Genomic DNA, 25,297 nt, shown 5'->3' on the forward strand with positions numbered 1-25,297 from the left:
AATTTATTTGCAAATTATGGTGGAAAATAAATATTTGGTCAATAACAAAAGTTCATCTCAATACTTTATTATATCCCCTTTGTTGGCAATGACAGAGGTCACATGTTTTCTGTCTTCACAAGGTTCTCACACACTGTTGCTGGTATTTGGGCCCATTCCTCCATGCAGATTTCCTCTAGAGCAGTGATGTTTTGGGTCTGTTGCTGGGCAACTCGGACTTTCCAAAGGTTTTCTATGGGGTTGAGATCTGGAGACTGGCTAGGCCACTCCAGGACCTTGAAATGCTTCTTATGAAACCACTCCTTCATTGCCCGGGCGGTGTGTTTGGGATCATTGTCATGCTGAAAGACCCAGCCACGTTTCATCTTCAATGCCCTTGCTGATGGAAGGAGGTTTTCACTCAAAATCTCATGATACATGGCCCCGTTCATTCTTTCCTTTACACGGATCAGTCGTCCTGGTCCCTTAGCAGAAAAACAGCCCCAAAGCATGATGTTTCCAACCCCATGCTTCACAGTAGGTCTGGTGATCTTTGGATGCATCTCAGCATTCTTTCTCCTCCAAACATGACGAGTTAAGTTTTTACCAATAAGTTCTACTTTGGTTTCATTTGACCATATGACATTCTCCCAATCCTCTTCTGGATCATCCAAATGCTCTCTAACAAACTTCAGACGGGCCCGGACATGTACTGGCTTAAGCAGGGGGACACGTCTGGCACTGCATGATTTGAGTCTCTGGCGGTGTAGTGTGTTACTGATGGTAGCCTTTATTACTTTGGTCCCAGCTCTCTGCAGGTCATTCACTAGGTCCCCTGTGTGGTTCTGGGATTTTTGCTCACCATTCTTGTGATCATTTTGACACCACAGGGTGAGATCTTGTGTGGAGCCCCAGATCGAGGGAGAATATCAGTGGTCTTGAATGTCTTCCAATTTCAGTCTTCCCAGCCTGGTTCAGGTCTACAATGTTGTTTCTGGTGTCCTTCGACAGCTTTCTGGTCTTGGCCATAGTGGAGTTTGGAGTGTGACTGTTTGAGGTTGTGGACAGGTGTCTTTTATACAGATAACAAGTTCAAACAGGAGCCATTAATACAGGTAACGAGTGGAGGACAGAGGAGACTCTTAAAGAAGAAGTTACAGATCTGTGAGAGCCAGAAATCTTGCTTGTTTGTAGGTGACCAAATACTTATTTTCCACCATAATTTGCAAATAAATTCTTTAAAAATCAGACAATTGATTGATTTTATGGATTTTTTCTCATTCTGTCTCATAGTTGAGGTTATAACCTATGATGATAATTACAGCCTCTCATCTTTATAAGGGGGAGAACTTGCACAATTGGTGGCTGACTAAATACTTTTTTGCCCCACTCTATACAGTCCTCCAGCCCACCCAGTCACCTGTTACATCTTATAAGTGAGGATGAAGAGTGCAGAGACTCCGTAGTGTAGGGAAATTGCAGCCGTCACTATTGGGGATGGGGAAGAGGTTTAAGGAATTCATGGAGGTATTGCTGTCATTATATTAGTGAGGTCTGAAATATCTATATCCATCTAAATTGGATTGTTTTACTAGTAGAGACAAGTGAAAATCCCCAAATTTTTGTTGGCTCAGATTCCCACAAATGACCAATCAGATTCCATTTGGATTTGACAGTAAGTACAGGAGCAGGGACTCCAGCAGCTCTGTTTCTGGCTCAGTGAATGTGGATCAGTGTACAGGAGCAGGGAGTTCAGCTTTTGACAAGAGTCCCTGCTCCTGTACATAATTTTATTGCCTCCCTGAGCTGTCAGCGTAGAGTGCCACATAAAGGACATACATGAGCGGGGAGTTCAGGTTTTGACAAGAGTCCCTGCTCCTGTACATACTTTTATTTCCATCCTGAACTGTCAGCATAGAGTGACACATAAAGGGCATACAGGAGCATGGAGTTCAGCCTTTGACAGGAGTCCCTGCTCCTGTACATAATGTTATTACTTCCCTGAGCTGTAAGCATAGAGTGCCACATAAAGGACATACAGGAGTGGGGAGTTCCGCCTTTGACAGGAGTCCCTGCTCCTCTATATACTTTTATTGCCTTCCTGAACTGTCAGCATAGAGTGCCACATAAAGGACATGCAGGAGCAGGGAGTTCAGCCTTTGACAGGAGTCCCTGCTCCTGTACATAATGTTATTACTTCCCTGAGCTGTAAGCATAGAGTGCCAAATAAAGGACATGCAGGAGCAGGGAGTACAGCCTTTGACAGGAGTCCCTGCTCCTGTACATATTTTTATTGCCTCCCTGAGCTGTCAGCATAGAGAGCCACATAAAGGACATACAGAAGCAGAGAGTTCAGATTTTACAGGAGTCCCTGCTCCTGTACATATTTTTATTGCTTCCCTGAGCTGTCAGCATAGGGTGCCTCATATAGGACATACAGGAGCAGGGAGTCCTGTCAGAGGCAGGAGTCCCTGCTCTTGTACAGTATACACCAAGCGATGGTACATATTTGCTGAGCCAGATGAAGAGCATACAGCATTGCTGCTTATCTCCTTACTGGCCAGTGAACAGGAGTCCCTGCTCCTCTATGACCGATTCGGCCAAAATGAATCAGAAAAGTTTCAAATTTGGACAGATACAAATTTTGGGGGAAATTTGTGCTGAAATAAAGTTGTTTCTTTGTTCAGTAGATAATACGTAGATATTTAGAAACCATATTCATGTTGAACAATGCGACATGGGGGGGGGGGGGATCTGCCCGTGTAGGTAACAGGAAACCCTGCAGCAGGTTCTTTCTGTTATTTTCGGATGCATGTGAACATGGCGTTACTCCCCCATTACGGTTTCCCATGTCAGTCTGAGGTGACTGGTTCTTCTCGTACCTCACAGGAGCAGCTCCAGGCCGTCCTATACCAAACATGGCGGGAAGAGCTTAGTGACCGCGAAAAGGATCTAATATGGGAATTTCGCCGTGAGATCCAGAGATGGCATCCGGAATGTCTGGCCAAACTTCTCCTTTCCACCAAGTGGAATTGTCATGTTCAGGCAGCACAGGTGATGGCTGGAAATCTAGACAGATATGACCTTAAAGGGGTACTCCGGTGGAATTTTTTTTTTTTTTAAATCAACTGGTGCCAGAAAGTTAAACAGATTTGTAAATTACTTCTATTAAAAAATCTTTACCCTTCCAGTACTTATTAGCTGATGAATACTACAGAGGAAATTATTTTCTTTTTGAATTTCTTTTTTGTCTTGTCCACAGTGCTATCTGCTGACATCTGATGTCTGTATCAGTAACTGTCCAGAGCAGGAGAAAATCCCCATTGTTAGGATTCGGCAGGCTGGATGTGGATCCTCTGTGTCAGCGAGGGATTGGCCTAGTGGCCCTGTGTTGTCTGCACCACCTGTCCGCAGCGTTGCCCGCTTGTGAATATTCATCCCCCTCCCTCCGGCTCTCCCTCTCCCCGCCGCTCCTAAGGCTGGGTTCACACCACGTTTTTGCTATACAGTTCCCGTTTCAGGTTTTTGATGAAAAGCAGATTCCCCAAAACCGGACTAAACTGTATCAAAACGTGTGTACAAATTTTAACCCGTATACGGTTAAAAAAAATGATGTCCGGTTGCATCAGTTCTTTATGAAAAAAACCTATATGTTTTTAACTTTTCACTCCATTATGAATAAAGTTTCACAGTCTGATTGAAATTCCAAGAAAAAAAATTGTGCAAAGTCAAAATCCGTGTGGTGAAAACCTGATGGAACCGTATGCGCATACAGTTCTGTACAGTTCCCATTGACTCCCATGTTTAAAAATGTATACGGTTTAATACAGTTTTTCACCCGGACCAAAACCGTGGTAAGGCTGCATTCGTTTTTACATTACGGTTGCCGGATCCGGCTGGGAGAGGGGCTAACCGGGTGCTCCCGTACCCCAGCTGGACCAGCACTGAAATCCATTTACTTTAATGAGCCGACCGGAGTCAAACGGTGACTCCAGTTGGCTCATTTTTTACCCGTATCCGGTTTCCTGACCGGACCTAATACTCTAGTATACTACAGTTTTAGGTCCGGTCACAAAACCAGATACGGGTCTTAAATGAGCCAACCGGAGTCACCGTTTGACTCCGGTCGGCTCATTAAAGTAAATGGATTTCAGTGCTGGTCCGAATGGGGGTACTGGAGCGCCCGGTTAGCCCCTCCCCCACCTGGATCGGGCAACCGTAATGTAAAAACGAAGTGTGAATGCAGCCTAAAATACGGTTTTGGGTACGGGAAAAAAACTGACAAAACCGTACAGGATGCAAAATGGACACAACCTGATGCATCTTTTGGCGTACGGTTTTCAGTGGAGAGTCAATGCATACGGTTTTCAATACGGTTCCGTACGGTTTTCAAATTGAAGCGTATACTGGAACTGTACTGCAAAAATGTGGTGTGAATGCCGCCTAACTGGTCTCGCTTCCTGACATGCGCAGTGAAGACCAGTTAGGAGCGGCGGGGAGCGTGAGGGAGGGGGGATGAATATTCATAAATGGGCGGCGCTGCGGATGGGCGGTGTAGACGTCACAGTGTCACTAGGCTCCTGTAAACCCCGCCCATACCAGTTACAGCCACATTTGCATATATAGAAAAACTAAGATTGCGGGCGAACTGCAAAACGGATCCGGGCAAGGTAGGGATCATATGAATCAGGGTCCCCCGCACTCTCCCCCCGTCAGTACCTGTGGTTTGAGCGGGAGTGAACATGTGACAGTTTTCCTTTAAAGGACGTCTGTAGTGCAATCTAACTTATCCCCTATCCCTCAGATAAGTTATAGAAGTTATAGATCGAGGGGGTTTGCGAGCGCTGGGGCCCCCCGGGATCTCCTGAACCGGGCCGCGGCAATATGCTGAAAAGGGGGCGTTCCGTCCCCGCATGACGCTGCGGCTGACATGCCCCCTCCATGTACCCCATAGGAGATCCCAGGGGGGCCCCAGCGCTCGGACCCCCAGCGATCTATAACTTATCCCCTATCCAAAGGATAGGGGATAAGTTATGTTGTGCTGGAGTTCTCCTTTAATGGTTATTTTGGAGCAGGAACGCGGTGGGTGTTTTTATGCTGTATAAACCCCCCCGGCCCATCCGCCCTGTGTGAACAGACCCTTTTATTCCTCCTTTCCAGATGATTTACTTGTTACAGTCTTGGTCAGAGATTTCTTCTTCTTCCGCCCTGGAGTTGCTCGGTCGTAGCTTTCCTGACCCTTCGGTAGAGATGTTTGCGGTGAGATGTCTGAGGAGCTTGTCGTAAGTACTGCGTACCTGAAACGGGAGGAAATATCCAGTGGAAAGGAGCCATCTTCTTCTCACCCTCTTTCTTCCTGCACAGGGATGAAGAACTTTCTAATTTGCTCCCACAATTGGTGCAAGTGCTGAAAACCAAGGCGTATGTGTACAACGAGGTCAGCGCGTTCCTCTTGGAGAGAGCCTTTGTGGCACGCGGCATCGGACACCAGCTGTTCTGGCTCTTACGGTATTAATCCTCTCTAAGGGGGGACCTGATCAAGAAATAAGGGGCTTTTTTTTTCTTCTCATAATTGCAAATTTTGTCGCATGAACTCCGATCTGCAAAAAGTATACGACTTTTGATGTATTTTTTCCGAAACTGGCTTAGGTAAAAAAAAATGTTTAACTTTACAGTGGTTACTAATTCACTACGGCAACAAATCTATATAGACTCATATGCCTTAAAGGGTTACTCCGCTGCTCAGCGTTTGGAACAAGCTGTTCCTAACGCTGGCGCCGGGAGCTCCTGACGTCATGGCCCCACCCCCTCATGACGTCACGCCCCGCCCCCTCGATGTCTGATCGCGGGGTCCCGTCGCTGGGGACCCCGTGATCTCGGCTGCGGCACCCGGCATTCGTTTAGAGCGTCAGGTGCAGCGCTGGAGGCTCGTGACATCACGGCCGCACCCCCTCAATGCAAGTCTATGGAAGGGGGCGGGACTATCGTCACGCCCCCTCCCATAGACTTGCATTGAGGGGGTGGGGTGTGATGTCATGAGGGGGCGGGGCTATGACGTCACGCGCTCTTGGCGCTAAGCATTTGGAACATTTTGTTCCAAATGCTGAGCAGTGGAGTAACCCATTAAATAGTAAAAATACTGCAGCGCAGGATACTGTACCATCTCGTAGCCAGACTGAGCTGGACTTTTCCCCTCAGATATACAACTGTGAGTACAGCTCATGCTGGGCAGAAGGTATATATTGAATATCACCTGCCCAGCAAGAATATACAGTAAACCAGCCATCTGTATAGATCTCTGCTTTACTGTAACCCCTTGCTCAGCTGAGTGCTAGGCAAAGGCCCAGCAAGGAAAGAGTTAACTCCCGGGAAGGGGGTATACATATACAACCATCTATGTATAGTTCTGGTAGTGTGTTCCCAAACAGGAGAGTGGCCAGAATGTACAAACTCATTTTGTGTATTATTTTTTCCTCTCGCTTCACATCCGTGTATGCAGCGGATTACTTCGGATTCGAGGACTATATTGATGCTTGTTTTTTTTTTACATTTTTAAAGGGTACCTTTCATCAAAACAACTTTTGATATATTATAGATTAATGTATGCAGAATAACTTTCCAATTGCATGTTATTAAAAAATATGCTTCCTTTTATTTAATTTTCCACTTTGAAAAAATGACCACTAGGGGTCTCCCTACCAGTCCTGGCCACAAGCCCTTTTTATAGATTTCAGACTCATGCTGGAGTCCTAAATCTCAGAATGCAGCCGGGACACAGACAAGCTCAGCACTGCTCCCTGATTGTCAATCAGACAGGCAGGAGCCAGCACTGTGCTCATAGCACAGCAGGGCATACTCCTGACTCTGCCTTACTGCAGGCCCTCATTCATTTTACTATATGAGCTCCGATCTTTCTTCTCTCTGCACATGAACCAGGGAAGAGTTAACTAGCACTGCTGAGCATCCATACTGTACTGACACATTTTTTTGTTTTTCATTTCTTCTAGTTTCAGATATGTATACAGAGGATTACTTTGGATTCCAGGATGTTGTCGATGACTTGTGTTTTTTTAAAGTCTTTAATAAAATGCTGACGAGTGCTGTGGGGGAGGGTAATAAAATGGTAACGAGTGCTGTGGGGGAGGGTAATAAAATGGTGATGAGTGCTGTGGGGGAGTTTTTTTTTTTTGCAACAACTTTTCTCTTTATCCAAGACTTTTCAGAGATACAATCACATTCTAAATACTAATATTCACCCAGGTGTGATCAGCAGAACTTAGGAGAACACAGGATTCCTTCACTCCACATGGAGCCTTTCAGGTCCCAGCCATTTTCTTGGCGTTCGCTGTGGGCTGAGCATTGTGGCTCTGTACTCCCGGGAGCACCAATGGCAACGCTTCAAATTCTTCCGCCTTCTTTGTCAAGCCAAGGTGACTGAGTACTGGAGTTGGGAGCCTCCAGCAGACACGGTTATGCCCATGGTGTTGAATTACACCCGTCTTGTATATGTGTGTGTATATATATATATATATATAACTCAACACGGGGAGTGTTTTTAAACTTTGTGTTTTTTTAACTTGAATTCAGGCTTAGTAGTTGAGTCCATTGCTAAGCCGGGGATTCGCGTTAGCCCTAAAAACTGTTAGCCCTAGCCCTCAATTATTACCACAGTATCCACCACAGGGGTACCAACAACCCTGAGCATCAAAAATGGCGCTCCTGGGCCTAGGTGGTGACAGGCTGACGTTACTTAGGTTGGGGAAGGCCAATAACAATGGTCCTCGCCCTCCCTGGTAATATCAGGCTGTTGCTGCTTGGTTGGTATTTGGCTGATAATAAAGATAAGGGAAACCTCACACATTTTTTTTTACATGTCAATAAAAAGCTGTGTGGGGTTCCCTCTATTTTTATTCTTAGCCAAATACCAACCAAGCAGCAAAAGCCTGATATTACCAGGGTGGGCAAGGATCCCCACAACCCATGTTAAACAATTTACAAGGGCAACTTTTGATATATTATAGATTAATGTATGTAGAATAACTTTCCAATTGCATGTTATTAAAAAATATGTTTCTTTTTATTTAATTTTCCACTTTGAAAAAAATGACCACTAGAGGTCTCCCTACCAGTCCTGGCCGCAAGCCCTTTTTATAGATTTCAGACTCATGCTGGAGTCCTAAATCTCAGACTGCAGCCGGGACACAGACAAGCTCAGCACTGCTCCCTGCCTGTCAATCAGACAGGCAGGAGCCAGCACTGTGCTCATAGCACAGCAGAGCATACTCCTGACTCACCATTTTATTACCCTCTCCCAGTCCCACAGCACTCGTCACCATTTTATTACCCTCCCCCACAGCACTCGTCACCATTTTATTACCCTCCCCCACAGCACTCGTCACCATTTTATTACCCTCCCCCACAGCACTCGTCACCATTTTATTACCCTCCCCCACAGCACTCGTCACCATTTTATTACCCTCCCCCACAGCACTCGTCACCATTTTATTACCCTCCCCCACAGCACTCGTCACCATTTTATTACCCTCCCCACAGCACTCGTCACCATTTTATTACCCTCCCCCACAGCACTCGTCACCATTTTATTACCCTCCCCACAGCACTCGTCACCATTTTATTACCCTCCCCACAGCACTCGTCACCATTTTATTACCCTCCCCCACAGCACTCGTCACCATTTTATTACCCTCCCCCACAGCACTCGTCACCATTTTATTAAAGACTTAAAAATAACACAAGTCATCGACAACATCCTGGAATCCGAAGTAATTCTCTTCATACATATCTGAAACTAGAAGAAATGAAAAACAAAAAATGTGTCAGTACAGTATGGATGCTCAGCAGTGCTAGTTAACTCTTTCCATGCTGTATACTATACAGCCATGGGAGGTGTTATACATCACTACTTACATCTATATCATATACAGCCAGCGGAGGTGTTATACATCACTACTTACCTCTGTACCTGCCTGTACATTATACCTCGGCCTCCCATTTTGAGGGGATGTGATGCATATCGTAGTGTGGACGCGCCCTAACAAAGGGGAAGATTATAAATGTCTCCACTTGTCTCACCCGCTTTATCTTTCCACCATTTTCTTTATTCCAGGTCAGAGATGAATGAGCCGGTGAATCTCGTCTTCTCCATCATCCTGGAGGCGTTCTGCTCCATCCATGTGTCACAACATATCCAGCTGGTGAAGCAGGTCAGAAGATCGAGGGAACAGGATAGAACTAGAGATCCCAAAATAATTGCTTCACATCTCACCACAATCCTCTACAGGAGCATATAAGGGGGCACAGGAGGAGAATAGAAGAGGGGGCACAGGAGGGGAATAGAAGAGGGGGCACAGGAGGGGAATAGAAGAGGGGGCACAGGAGGGGAATAGAAGAGGGGGCACAGGAGGGGAATAGAAGAGGGGGCACAGGAGGGGAATAGAAGAGGGGCCACAGGAGGGGAATAGAAGAGGGGCCACAGGAGGGGAATAGAAGAGTGGGCACAGGAGGGGAATAGAAGAGGGGGCACAGGAGGGGAATAGAAGAGTGGGCACAGGAGGGGAATAGAAGAGGGGGCACAGGAGGGGAATAGAAGATGGAGAACAGGAGGAGAATAGAAGAGGGGGCACATGAGGAGAATAGAAGAGGGAGAACAGGAGGAGAATAGAAGAGGGAGAACAGGAGGGGAATAGAAGAGGGGGCACAGGAGGGGAATAGAAGAGGGGGCACAGGAGGAGAATAGAAGAGGGGGCACAGGAGGAGAATAGAAGAGGGGGCACAGGAGGAGAATAGAAGAGGGGGCACAGGAGGAGAATAGAAGAGGGGGCATAGGAGGAGAATAGAAGAGGGGGCACAGGAGGAGAATAGAAGAGGGGGCACAGGAGGGGAACATAGAAACAGCATGAAGAGGAAAGTGTGGAGGCCTCTGTCCTGGGATTAATTGACATCACTTCTTGGCGCCTCCGCTGATCCCACCCCAGCTAACGAACACGGTCATCAGTCGTATGACTAAATCAGGCACTGAATGTTCCACCGGCCACAACACTGACCACCAAATACAGAGCCCTGAACATTCCAGTGATGATCTCACTGACCACACTGATCATCTAACTGACCACCAAGTACAGGACACTGATCATCTCACTGATCACCAAGTACTGGACACTGATCATCTCACTGACCACCAAGTACTGGACACTGATCATCTAACTGACCACCAAGTACTGGACACTGATCATCTAACTGACCACCAAGTCCTGGACACTGATCATCTCACTGACCACCAAGTCCTGGACACTGATCATCTCACTGACCACCAAATACTGGACACTGATCATCTCACTGAACACCAAGTCCTGGACACTGATCATCTCACTGACCACCAAGTCCTGGACACTGATCATCTCACTGACCACCAAGTACTGGACACTGATCATCTCACTGACCACCAAGTCCTGGACACTGATCATCTCACTGACCACCAAGTCCTGGACACTGATCATCTCACTGACCACCAAGTACAGGACGCTGATCATCTCACTGACCACCAAGTCCTGTACACTGATCATCTCACTGATCACCAAGCACAGGATGCTGATCATCTCACTGACCACCAAGTACTGGACGCTGATCATATCACTGACCACCAAGTACAGGACAATGATCATCTCACTGACCACCAAGTCCTGGACACTGATCATTTCACTGACCACCAAGTACAGGACACTGATCATCTCACTGATCACCAAGTACAGGACACTGATCATCTCACTGACCACCAAAGTACAGGACACTGATCATCTCACTGACCACCAAGTACAGGACACTGATCATCTCACTGACCACCAAGTCCTGGACACTGATCATTTCACTGACCACCAAGTACAGGACACTGATCATCTCACTGACCACCAAGTACTGGACACTGATCATCTAACAGACCACCAAGTACAGGATACTGATCATCTCACTGATCACCAAGTTCAGGACACTGATCATCTCACTGACCACTAAGAACAGGACACTGATCATCTCACTGATCACCAAGTACAGGACACTGATCATCTCACTGACCACCAAGTACTGGACACTGATCATCTAACTGACCACCAAGTACAGGATACTGATCATCTCACTGATCACCAAGTACTGGACAATGATCATCTCACTGACCACCAAGTCCTGGACACTGATCATTTCACTGACCACCAAGTACAGGACACTGATCATCTCACTGATCACCAATACAGGACACTGATCATCTCACTGACCACCAAGTACAGGGCACTGATCATCTCACTGACCACCAAGTACTGGACACTGATCATCTCACTGACCACCAAGTACTGGACACTGATCACCAAGTACAGGACACTGATCATCTCACTGACCACCAAGTACAGGACACTGATCATCTCACTGACCACCAAGTACAGGATACTGATCATCTCACTGACCACCAAGTCCTGGACCCTGATCATCTCACTGACCACCAAGTCCTGGACCCTGATCATCTCACTGACCACCAAGTACTGGACACTGATCACCTCACTGACCACCAAGTACTGGATACTGATCATCTCACTGACCACCAAGTACTGGACACTGATCATCTCACTGAGCACCAAATACTGGACACTGATCATCTCACTGACCACCAAGTTCAGGACACTGATCATCTCCCTGATTACCAATACAGGACACTGATCATCTCACTGACCACCAAGTACAGGACACTGATCATCTCACTGACCACCAAGTACTGGACACTGATCATCTCACTGACCACCAAGTCCTGGACACTGATCATCTCACTGACTACCAATACAGGACACTGATCATCTCACTGACCACCAAGTAATGGACACTGATCATCTCACTGACCACCAAGTACTGAACACTGATCATCTCACTGACCAGCAAGTACTGGACACTGATCATCTCACTGATCACCAAGTCCTGGACCCTGATCATCTCACTGACCACCAAGTCCTTGTTACGCCGAGCGCTCCGGGTCCCCGCTCCTCCCCGGAGCGCTCGCAACATCCTCGCTACTGCAGCGCCCCGGTCAGATCTACTGACCGGGTGCGCTGCGATACCGCCTCCAGCCGGGATGCGATTCGCGATGCGGGTGGCGCCCGCTCGCGATGCGCACCCCGTCTCCCGTACCTGACTCGCTCTCCGTCAGTCCTGTCCCGGCGCGCGCGGCCCCGCTCCCTAGGGCGCGCGCGCGCCGGGTCTCTGCGATTTAAAGGGCCACTGCGCCGCTGATTGGCGCAGTGGTTCCAATTAGTGTGTTCACCTGTGCACTCCCTATGTATACCTCACTTCCCCTGCACTCCCTCGCCGGATCTTGTTGCCATTGTGCCAGTGAAAGCGTTTCCTTGTGTGTTCCTAGCCTGTGTTCCAGACCTCCTGCCGTTGCCCCCGACTACGATTCTTGCTGCCTGCCCCGACCTTCTGCTACGTCCGACCTTGCTTCTGTCTACTCCTTTGTACCGCGCCTATCTTCAGCAGTCAGAGAGGTTGAGCCGTTGCTAGTGGATACGACCTGGTCACTACCGCCGCTGCAAGACCATCCCGCTTTGCGGCGGGCTCTGGTGAATACCAGTAGTGACTTAGAACCGATCCACTAGCACGGTCCACGCCAATCCCTCTCTGGCACAGAGGATCCACCTCCTGCCAGCCGAATCGTGACAGTCCTGGACCCTGATCATCTCACTGACCACCAAGTTCAGGACACTGATCATCTCACTGATTACCAATACAGGACACTGATCATCTCACTGACCACCAAGTACTGGACACTGATCATCTCACTGACCACCAAGTCCTGGACACTGATCATCTCACTGACTACCAATACAGGACACTGATCATCTCACTGACCACCAAGTACTGGACACTGATCATCTCACTGATCACCAAGTACTGGACACTGATCATCTCACTGACCACCAAGTACTGGACACTGATCATCTCACTGATCACCAAGTACAGGACACTGATCATCTCACTGACCACCAAGTACTGGACACTGATCATCTCACTGACCACCAAGTACAGGACACTGATCATCTCACTGATCACCAAGTACAGGACACTGATCATCTCACTGACCACCAAGTACTGGACACTGATCATCTCACTGACCACCAAGTACTGGACACTGATCATCTCACTGACCACCAAGTACAGGACACTGATCATCTCACTGATCACCAAGTACAGGACACTGATCATCTCACTGACCACCAAGTATTGGATACTGATCATCTCACTGACCACCAAGTACAGGACACTGATCATCTCACTGACCACCAAGTACTGGACACTGATCATCTCACTGACCACCAAGTACAGGACACTGATCATTTTACTGACCACCAAGTACTGGACGCTGATCATCTCACTGATCACCAAGTACAGGACACTGATCATCTCACTGATCACCAAGTTCAGGACACTGATGATCTCACTGATCACCAAGTACAGGACACTGATCATCTCACTGACCACCAAGTACAGGACACTGATCATCTCACTGACCACCAAGTACAGGACACTGATCATCTCACTGACCACCAAGTACAGGACACTGATCATCTCACTGATCACCAAGAACAGGACACTGAACATCTCACTGATCACCAACTATTTTTGAGTACATGTATATATTAGACGGGTTGAATGGTGAAGAATAATTTCCGAATTTTTGCTTTATAATTTTTTCGCTCCTGGCCGGGGTCGGATGCTGTATAAATTATATGTATCTCCGATAATCTTTCATTCTTTACCATTTTTAATCACAAAGTCTGTGCCTGGGACTGTACACGGGGTCTTTGCTCGGTTCCCGACTCCTCTGATTAAAGAGATTTTGCAGGTTGCAGCCCACATTAGCGCCCCCTAGCTGTTATACTGAATACTCTCTCCATGCTCCATCTGTTTTGGTGCCTACCGCTATCTCGCCTATATTTCTGGATGGATCACGGCTGCATCTCCTGGAGATTGGGTTCGGGTTTCCAGTGACTCCATCGGTCCCATTACGGTGGGATGGCGCTCCATGGTCATGTGACCGTCATTGACAGAGGGAGTATCTGCCTTTAAACCGAAGAGCTAATATGGCTTCCTACCTGGAAAGCCCCTTAGTGATGACATCATGGGGTCGCAGATGAGTCTTCTCCATCTTTTAGACCAGTGATTTCCAACCAGGGTGCCTCCAGTTGTTGCAAAACTACAACTCCCAGCATGCCCGGACAGCCAACGGCTGTCCGGGCATGCTGGGAATTGTAGTTTCGCAACAGCTGGAGGCACCCTGGTTGGGAAACATTGTTTTAGACTCTTGCTGCTCCCTCTACATTGGTTACAAAGCTCTTTCTCTATTACCAACTGGTTCCTGGGCGTCATTAAAGGGGTACCCTGGTGGAAACAAATGTTTTCAAATCAACTGGTGCCAGAAAGTTAAACAGATTTGTAAATGACTTTTATTGAAAAATCTTAATCCTTCCAGTACTTATCAGCTGCTGTATGCTCCACAGGAAGTCGTGTACTTCTTTCCAGTCTGACCACAGTGCTCTCTGCTGACACCTCTGTCCATGTCAGGAACTGCCCAGATTAGAAGTAAATCCTCATAGCAAACCTCTCCTGCTCTGGACAGTTCCTGACACGGACAGAGGTGTCAGCAGAGAGCACTGTGGTCAGACTGGAAAGAAGTACACAACTTCCTGTGGAGCATACAGCAGCTGATAATTATTGGAAGGGTTAAGATTTTTTAATAGAAGTCATTTAGAAATCTGTTTAAAGGGGTACTCTGGTGGAAAACTTTTTTTTATTTTTTAAATCAACTGGCTCCAGAAAGTTAAACAGATTTGTAAATTACTTCTATTAAAAAATCATAATCCTTCCAGTACTTATTAGCTGCTGAATACTACAGAGGAAATTCTTTTCTTTTTGGAACACAGAGCTCTCTGCTGACATCACGACCACAGTGCTCTCTGCTGACATCTCTGTCCATTTTAGGAACTGTCCAGAGCAGCATATGTTTCCTATGGGGATTTTCTCCTACTCTGGACAGTTCTTAAAATGGACAGAGGTGTCAGCAGAGAGCACTGTGCTCGTGATGTCAGCAGAGAGCTCTGTGTTCCAAAAAGAAAAGAATTTCCTCTGTAGTATTCAGCAGCTAATAAGTACTGGAAGGATTATGATTTTTTAATAGAAGTAATTTACAAATCTGTGTAACTTTCTGGAGCCAGTTGATTTAAAAAATAAAAAAAAGTTTTCCTCCGGAGTAGCCCTTTAACTTTCTGGCACCAGTTGATTTAAAAATATTTTTTTTCCCATCGGAGTACCCCTTTAAACCTGTGACAGGTCAGTATAAAGTAACATAGTTTTGTCCACGGGCCCTAAATGTGACCTCCACTTTGATCTTTCTCTCAGGTCCAGGCCGTGAATAGGATGGGGGCCCTATATAAGTTTGTGCACATGAACTACGTGAGAAAAGAAGAACTAAAAATGGCGCTACAGGAGCGGCTGAAGCTGGAAAAGTATTCCGGCCATCTGTCCTTTTTTTGTAGCCCCCTGGACCCTAAGGTCGTCCTGACTAACCTGTGGTGAGTAAACACTACCGCTCAGACCTCGGGGGATGGACAACTTACCCGCTGGGTCAGTCTGCGCCAAAGTCCACACAATCCGATACTGTAAGGAAACATCGGGCAGAATCCGCTTTGCCGCTGCCTCCTATAGATGTCAGTGGGATTCCGCAGCAGGAAAACATCTTCATTCTTACCTCAGAATTCTATGTGGACGACATCGCTGTCATTGGGCGACTGTTGTGTTAAAAAACTACAGGTGAATTGTCAAGTATTTTTCCATTTACGGTAATTTAATGGGAAATAAAACAAATGTAGAACAGACATACTTTGCCTTAAAGGGGGACTCCACTGGAACACATTTTGTTTTTTAAATCAACTGGTGCCAGAAAAACAGATTTTTAAATTATTTCTATTAAAAAAAATGCAATCCTTCCAGTACTTATCAGCTGCTGTATGTTCCACAGGAAGTTCTTTTCTTTTTGAATTTCCTTTCTGTCTGACCACAGTGCTCTCTGCTGGCACCTCTGTCCATTTTAGGAACTGTCCAGAGTAGGAGAAAATCCCCATAGAAAGCCTCTCCTGCTCTGGACAGTTCCTGACATGGACAGAGGTGTCAGCAGAGAGCACTGTGGTCAGACAGAAAGGAAATTCAAAAAGTAAAGAACTAACTTCCTGTGCAACATACAGCAGCTTATAAGTACTGGAAGGATTAAGATTTTTAAAAATAAGTAATTTACAAATCTGTTTAACTTTCTGGCACCAGTTGATTTACAAAAATATATAAAAAATGTTTTCCTTTAAAGGGGTACTCCGCCCCTAGACATCTAAGGATAGGGGATAAGATGTCTGATCGCGGGGGGGGGGGGGGGGGGGGTCCCTGCTGCACCCAACGTTCGTTTAGAGCTTTGGGTGCAGTGATGGAAGCACGTGGCGACACGGCCACGCCCCCTCAATGCAAGTCTATGGGAGGGGGCGTGACTGTCGTCACGCCCCCTCCCACAGACTTGCATTGAGGGGGCGTGGCCTTGATGTCACAAGCCTCCGCCCCGCATCGCCAGTCACCCGACAGTCATGCAAACTTCGCTCCATGCACCAGATATCTGGGGTGCCGCAGCCGAGATCGCAGGGGTCCCCAGCAACGGTGCCTCTATCCTTTTGATAGGGGATAAGATGTCTGGGGCGGAGTACCCCTTTAATCTGAGAATAGACTGTAGATATTTGGTGAGTGCAGTAAATGCAGAATTCAGTCTTGATATTTCTTCTGGTTTTGGAGACGCCCCTGTGCCGATCCCTGTTACATTCTCCTCCGGTCTCTTTCTTTGTTGGCAGTGAGGAGCGCTGCAGTCTAACCAACTCTAAAGTGAAGCCCCTTCTCCTGGTTTTTAACACAGACGTACACGGTGGGAGCCATTTCGGAATCATCCTTAAGAGCGGTGATGGTAAGAAACATACAAGTAACAAACAAAAACTGGTGAGCGAGTCCATTGTGAACTCATTCGATTCCATCCGAGGTTCCCCAAAAATTTGTCTTTCCCTCCTAAATTTCGATTTTTTTTGTGATTTGTTTTGGGTGAATTGCAGAAGTAGGGACTCATGTAAAAGACAGGAGTCCTTGCTGGTGTACACTGTGTGGCGTATACTGTATGATAACATTTGTTGGGATAGGTGGTTATGCATATAGCATCGTACTTTATTGACGCTTCCATCCCGGTGACCGCTCAGAGGTAGGTGTGATCTCGACCTCATATCCCATCCTCATATCCCGACCTCATATCCCGTCCTCATATCCCCTTCTCATATCCTGTCCTCATATCCGTCCTCATATCCCGTCCTCATATCCTGTCCTCATATCCGTCCTTGTCACGATGCCGGCTGGCAGGTAGTGGATCCTCTGTGCCAGAGAGGGATTGGCGTGGACCGTGCTAGTGGACCGGTTCTAAGCCACTACTGGTTTTCACCAGAGCCCGCCGCAAAGCGGGATGGTCTTGCTGCGGCGGTAGTGACCAGGTCGTATCCACTAGCAACGGCTCACCTCTCTGGCTGCTGAAGATAGGCGCGGTACAAGGGAGTAGGCAGAAGCAAGGTCGGACGTAGCAGAAGGTCGGGGCAGGCAGCAAGGATCGTAGTCAGGGGCAACGGCAGAAGGTCTGGAAACACAGGCAAGGAACACACAAGGAACGCTTTCACTGGCACTAAGGCAACAAGATCCGGCAAGGGAGTGCAGGGGAAGTGAGGTGATATAGGGAAGTGCACAGGTGAACACACTAATTGGAACCACTGCGCCAATCAGCGGCGCAGTGGCCCTTTAAATCGCAGAGACCCGGCGCGCGCGCGCCCTAGGGAGCGGGGCCGCGCGCGCCGGGACAGAACAGACGGAGAGCGAGTCAGGTAGGGGAGCCGGGGTGCGCATCGCGAGCGGGCGCTACCCGCATCGCGAATCGCATCCCGGCTGGCAGCGGAATCGCAGCGCCCCGGGTCAGAGGACGAGACCGGAGCGCTGCAGCGGAGAGAGTGAAGCGAGCGCTCCGGGGAGGAGCGGGGACCCGGAGCGCTCGGCGTAACAGTACCCCCCCCCTTGGGTCTCCCCCTCTTCTTGGAGCCTGAGAACCTGAGGAGCAGACTTTTGTCAAGGATGTTGTCCTCAGGTTCCCAGGATCTCTCTTCAGGACCACAACCCTCCCAGTCTACTAAAAAAAAATTTTTCCCTCTGACCTTTTTGGCAGCCAAAATTTCCTTGACCGAGAAGACGTCCGAGGAGCCGGAAACAGGAGTGGGAGGAACAGATTTGGGAGAAAAACGGTTGAGGATGAGTGGTTTGAGAAGAGAGACGTGAAAGGCATTAGGGATACGAAGAGAAGGAGGAAGAAGAAGTTTATAAGAGACAGGATTAATTTGACACAAAATTTTGAAAGGACCAAGATAGCGTGGTCCCAACTTGTAGCTAGGGACACGGAAGCGGACATATTTAGCGGAGAGCCATACCTTGTCTCCAGGGGAAAAAACGGGGGGAGCTCTTCTTTTCTTATCCGCGAACCTCTTCATGCGTGAAGAAAGGCGCGGTACAAGGGAGTAGGCAGAAGCAAGGTCGGACGTAGCAGAAGGTCGGGGCAGGCAGCAAGGATCGTAGTCAGGGGCAACGGCAGGAGGTCTGGAACACAGGCAAGGAACACACAAGGAACGCTTTCACTGGCACTAAGGCAACAAGATCCGGCAAGGGAGTGCAGGGGAAGTGAGGTGATATAGGGAAGTGCACAGGTGAACACACTAATTGGAACCACTGCGCCAATCAGCGGCGCAGTGGCCCTTTAAATCGCAGAGACCCGGCGCGCGCGCGCCCTAGGGAGCGGGGCCGCGCGCGCCGGGACAGAACAGACGGAGAGCGAGTCAGGTACGGGAGCCGGGGTGCGCATCGCGAGCGGGCGCTACCCGCATCGCGAATCGCATCCCGGCTGGCAGCGGAATCGCAGCGCCCCGGGTCAGAGGACGAGACCGGAGCGCTGCAGCGGAGAGAGTGAAGCGAGCGCTCCGGGGAGGAGCGGGGACCCGGAGCGCTCGGCGTAACAGTCCTCATATCCCGCCGTCATATCTCCTCCTCATATCCCGTCCTCATATCCCATCCTCATATCCGTCTTCATATCCCCATCCTCATATCCTGTCCTCATATCCCGTCCTCATATCCCGTCCTCATATCTCATCCTTATATCCCGTCCTTATATCCCGACCTCATATCCAGTCCTCATATCCTGTCCTCATTTCCCATCCTCATATCCCATCCTCATATCCCGTCCTCATATCCCGTCCTCATATCCTGTCCTTATATCCCGTCCTCATCTCATCCTTATATCCCAACCTCATATCCCGACCACATATCCCGTCCTCATATCCTGACCTCATATCCCATCCTCATATCCCCTCCTCATATCTCATCCTCATATCCCGACCTCATATCCTGACCTCATATCCCGTCCTCATATCCCCTCCTCATATCTCATCCTCATATCCCGACCTCAAATCCCGTCCTCATATCTCCTCCTCATATCCCGTCATCATATCTCATCCTCATATCCCGTCCTTATATCCCGACCTCATATCCCGTCCTCATATCCTGTCCTCAAATCCCATCCTCTTATCCCGTCCTCATATCCCGTCCTCATATCCCATCCTCATATCCCGTCCTCATATCCCGTCCTCATATCCCGTCCTCATATCCCATCCTTATATCCCGTCCTCATCTCATCCTTATATCCCAACCTCATATCCCGTCCTCATATCCCGACCTCATATCCCCTCCTCATATCTCATCCTCATATCCCGACCTCATATCCCGTCCTCATATCCCGTCCTCATATCCCTTACTCATATCTCATCCTCATATCCCGACCTCATATCCCGACCTCATATCCCGTCCTCATATCCCATCCTCATATCCCGTCCTCATATCCCGTCCTCATATCCCGTCCTCATATCCTGTCCTCATATCCCATCCACATATCCCGACCTCATATCCCATCCCCATTTCCCGACCTCATATCCCCTCCTCATATCCTGTCCTCATATCCGTCCTCATATCCCGCCGTCATATCTCGTCCTCATATCTCCTCCTCATATCCCATCCTCATATCCTGTCCTCATATCTCCTCCTCATATCCCGTCCTCATATCCCATCCTCATATCCGTCTTCATATCCTCATATCCTGTCCTCATATCCCGTCCTCATATCCCGTCCTCATATCTCATCCTTATATCCCGTCCTTATATCCCGACCTCATATCCAGTCCTCATATCCTGTCCTCATTTCCCATCCTCATATCTCGTCCTCATATCCCATCCTCATATCCCGTCCTCATATCCCGTCCTCATATCCTGTCCTTATATCCCGTCCTCATCTCATCCTTATATCCCAACCTCATATCCTGACCTCATATCCCATCCTCATATCCCCTCCTCATATCTCATCCTCATATCCCGACCTCATATCCTGACCTCATATCCCGTCCTCATATCCCCTCCTCATATCTCATCCTCATATCCCGACCTCATATCCCGTCCTCATATCTCCTCCTCATATCCCGTCATCATATCTCATCCTCATATCCCGTCCTTATATCCCGACCTCATATCCCGTCCTCATATCCTGTCCTCAAATCCCATCCTCTTATCCCGTCCTCATATCCCGTCCTCATATCCCATCCTCATATCCCATCCTCATATCCCGTCCTCATATCCCGTCCTCATATCCCATCCTTATATCCCGTCCTCATCTCATCCTTATATCCCAACCTCATATCCCGTCCTCATATCCCGACCTCATATCCCCTCCTCATATCTCATCCTCATATCCCGACCTCATATCCCGTCCTCATATCCCGTCCTCATATCTCCTACTCATATCTCATCCTCATATCCCGACCTCATATCCCGACCTCATATCCCGTCCTCATATCCCGTCCTCATATCCCGTCCTCATATCCAGTCCTCATATCCTGTCCTCATATCCCATCCACATATCCCGACCTCATATCCCATCCCCATTTCCCGACCTCATATCCCCTCCTCATATCCTGTCCTCATATCCCGTCCTCATATCCCCTCCTCATATCTCATCCTCATATCCCGTCCTCATATCCCGTCCTCATATCCCGACCTCATATCCCGTCCTCATATCCCGACCTCATATCCCCTCCTCATATCCACTCCTCATATCCCGTCCCCATATCCCGTCCTCACATCCCGCCCTCATATCCCGACCTCATATCCCGTCCTCATATCCCGACCTCATATCCCGTCCTCATATCCCGACCTCATATCCCCTCCTCATATCTCATCCTCATATCCCGACCTCATATCCCGTCCTCATATCCCGTCCTCATATCCCCTCCTCATATCTCATCCTCATATCCCGACCTCATATCCCGACCTCATATCCCGTCCTCATATCCCATCCTCATATCCCGTCCTCATATCCTGTCCTCATATCCCATCCACATATCCCGACCTCATATCCCATCCCCATTTCCCGACCTCATATCCCCTCCTCATATCCTGACCTCATATCCCGTCCTCATATCCCGTCCTCATATCTCATCCTCATATCCCGACCTCATATCCCGACCTCATATCCCCTCCTCATATCTCATCCTCATATCCCGACCTCATATCCCGTCCTCATATCCCGTCCTCATATCTCCTACTCATATCTCATCCTCATATCCCGACCTCATATCCCGTCCTCATATCCTGTCCTCATATCCGTCCTCATATCCCGCCGTCATATCTCGTCCTCATATCTCCTCCTCATATCCCATCCTCATATCCTGTCCTCATATCTCCTCCTCATATCCCGTCCTCATATCCCATCCTCATATCCGTCTTCATATCCTCATATCCTGTCCTCATATCCCGTCCTCATATCCCGTCCTCATATCTCATCCTTATATCCCGTCCTTATATCCTGACCTCATATCCAGTCCTCATATCCTGTCCTCATTTCCCATCCTCATATCCCGTCCTCATATCCCATCCTCATATCCCGTCCTCATATCCCGTCCTCATATCCTGTCCTTATATCCCGTCCTCATCTCATCCTTATATCCCAACCTCATATCCCGACCACATATCCCGTCCTCATATCCTGACCTCATATCCCATCCTCATATCCCGACCTCATATCCCGTCCTCATATCCCGACCTCATATCCCCTCCTCATATCCACTCCTCATATCCCGTCCCCATATCCCGTCCTCACATCCCGCCCTCATATCCCGACCTCATATCCCGTCCTCATATCCCGACCTCATATCCCGTCCTCATATCCCGACCTCATATCCCCTCCTCATATCTCATCCTCATATCCCGACCTCATATCCCGTCCTCATATCCCGTCCTCATATCCCCTCCTCATATCTCATCCTCATATCCCGACCTCATATCCCGACCTCATATCCCGTCCTCATATCCCGTCCTCATATCCCATCCTCATATCCCGTCCTCATATCCTGTCCTCATATCCCATCCACATATCCCGACCTCATATCCCATCCCCATTTCCCGACCTCATATCCCCTCCTCATATCCTGACCTCATATCCCGTCCTCATATCCCGTCCTCATATCTCATCCTCATATCCCGACCTCATATCCCGACCTCATATCCCCTCCTCATATCTCATCCTCATATCCCGACCTCATATCCCGTCCTCATATCCCGTCCTCATATCTCCTACTCATATCTCATCCTCATATCCCGACCTCATATCCCGTCCTCATATCCTGTCCTCATATCCGTCCTCATATCCCGCCGTCATATCTCGTCCTCATATCTCCTCCTCATATCCCATCCTCATATCCTGTCCTCATATCTCCTCCTCATATCCCGTCCTCATATCCCATCCTCATATCCGTCTTCATATCCTCATATCCTGTCCTCATATCCCGTCCTCATATCCCGTCCTCATATCTCATCCTTATATCCCGTCCTTATATCCTGACCTCATATCCAGTCCTCATATCCTGTCCTCATTTCCCATCCTCATATCCCGTCCTCATATCCCATCCTCATATCCCGTCCTCATATCCCGTCCTCATATCCTGTCCTTATATCCCGTCCTCATCTCATCCTTATATCCCAACCTCATATCCCGACCACATATCCCGTCCTCATATCCCATCCTCATATCCCCTCCTCATATCTCATCCTCATATCCCGACCTCATATCCTGACCTCATATCCCGTCCTCATATCCCCTCCTCATATCTCATCCTCATATCCCGACCTCATATCCCGTCCTCATATCTCCTCCTCATATCCCGTCATCATATCTCATCCTCATATCCCGTCCTTATATCCCGACCTCATATCCCGTCCTCATATCCTGTCCTCAAATCCCATCCTCTTATCCCGTCCTCATATCCCGTCCTCATATCCCATCCTCATATCCCATCCTCATATCCCGTCCTCATATCCCGTCCTCATATCCCATCCTTATATCCCGTCCTCATCTCATCCTTATATCCCAACCTCATATCCCGTCCTCATATCCCGACCTCATATCCCCTCCTCATATCTCATCCTCATATCCCGACCTCATATCCCGTCCTCATATCCCGTCCTCATATCCCTTACTCATATCTCATCCTCATATCCCGACCTCATATCCCGACCTCATATCCCGTCCTCATATCCCATCCTCATATCCCGTCCTCATATCCCGTCCTCATATCCCGTCCTCATATCCTGTCCTCATATCCCATCCACATATCCCGACCTCATATCCCATCCCCATTTCCCGACCTCATATCCCCTCCTCATATCCTGTCCTCATATCCGTCCTCATATCCCGCCGTCATATCTCGTCCTCATATCTCCTCCTCATATCCCATCCTCATATCCTGTCCTCATATCTCCTCCTCATATCCCGTCCTCATATCCCATCCTCATATCCGTCTTCATATCCTCATATCCTGTCCTCATATCCCGTCCTCATATCCCGTCCTCATATCTCATCCTTATATCCCGTCCTTATATCCCGACCTCATATCCAGTCCTCATATCCTGTCCTCATTTCCCATCCTCATATCCCGTCCTCATATCCTGTCCTTATATCCCGTCCTCATCTCATCCTTATATCCCAACCTCATATCCTGACCTCATATCCCATCCTCATATCCCCTCCTCATATCTCATCCTCATATCCCGACCTCATATCCTGACCTCATATCCCGTCCTCATATCCCCTCCTCATATCTCATCCTCATATCCCGACCTCATATCCCGTCCTCATATCTCCTCCTCATATCCCGTCATCATATCTCATCCTCATATCCCGTCCTTATATCCCGACCTCATATCCCGTCCTCATATCCTGTCCTCAAATCCCATCCTCTTATCCCGTCCTCATATCCCATCCTCATATCCCATCCTCATATCCCGTCCTCATATCCCGTCCTCATATCCCATCCTTATATCCCGTCCTCATCTCATCCTTATATCCCAACCTCATATCCCGTCCTCATATCCCGACCTCATATCCCCTCCTCATATCTCATCCTCATATCCCGACCTCATATCCCGTCCTCATATCCTGTCCTCATATCTCCTACTCATATCTCATCCTCATATCCCGACCTCATATCCCGACCTCATATCCCGTCCTCATATCCCGTCCTCATATCCCGTCCTCATATCCAGTCCTCATATCCTGTCCTCATATCCCATCCACATATCCCGACCTCATATCCCATCCCCATTTCCCGACCTCATATCCCCTCCTCATATCCTGTCCTCATATCCCGTCCTCATATCCCCTCCTCATATCTCATCCTCATATCCCGTCCTCATATCCCGTCCTCATATCCCGACCTCATATCCCGTCCTCATATCCCGACCTCATATCCCCTCCTCATATCCACTCCTCATATCCCGTCCCCATATCCCGTCCTCACATCCCGCCCTCATATCCCGACCTCATATCCCGTCCTCATATCCCGACCTCATATCCCGTCCTCATATCCCGACCTCATATCCCCTCCTCATATCTCATCCTCATATCCCGACCTCATATCCCGTCCTCATATCCCGTCCTCATATCCCCTCCTCATATCTCATCCTCATATCCCGACCTCATATCCCGACCTCATATCCCGTCCTCATATCCCATCCTCATATCCCGTCCTCATATCCTGTCCTCATATCCCATCCACATATCCCGACCTCAT

General features: G+C 48.4%; 1 protein-coding gene across 7 annotated transcripts in view; it reads left to right on the forward strand.

The window, feature by feature from the left end:
• The window catches only part of LOC130296747 (phosphatidylinositol 4,5-bisphosphate 3-kinase catalytic subunit delta isoform-like), a 113,428-nt gene that overhangs the window by 48,816 nt on the left and 39,315 nt on the right, over positions 1-25,297 (forward strand). For all 7 annotated transcript variants that reach the window (XM_056548627.1, XM_056548624.1, XM_056548626.1 and 4 more), the window contains 6 exons: positions 2,869-3,033; positions 5,140-5,261; positions 5,344-5,487; positions 9,107-9,203; positions 15,430-15,602; positions 16,914-17,023. In XM_056548627.1, the coding sequence (XP_056404602.1) occupies positions 2,869-3,033; positions 5,140-5,261; positions 5,344-5,487; positions 9,107-9,203; positions 15,430-15,602; positions 16,914-17,023 (811 nt within the window). The remainder of the gene's footprint in view (positions 1-2,868; positions 3,034-5,139; positions 5,262-5,343; positions 5,488-9,106; positions 9,204-15,429; positions 15,603-16,913; positions 17,024-25,297) is intronic.

This window comes from Hyla sarda, chromosome 12, assembly GCF_029499605.1.
Source record: "Hyla sarda isolate aHylSar1 chromosome 12, aHylSar1.hap1, whole genome shotgun sequence".
Classification (NCBI taxonomy): Eukaryota; Metazoa; Chordata; class Amphibia; order Anura; family Hylidae; genus Hyla; species Hyla sarda.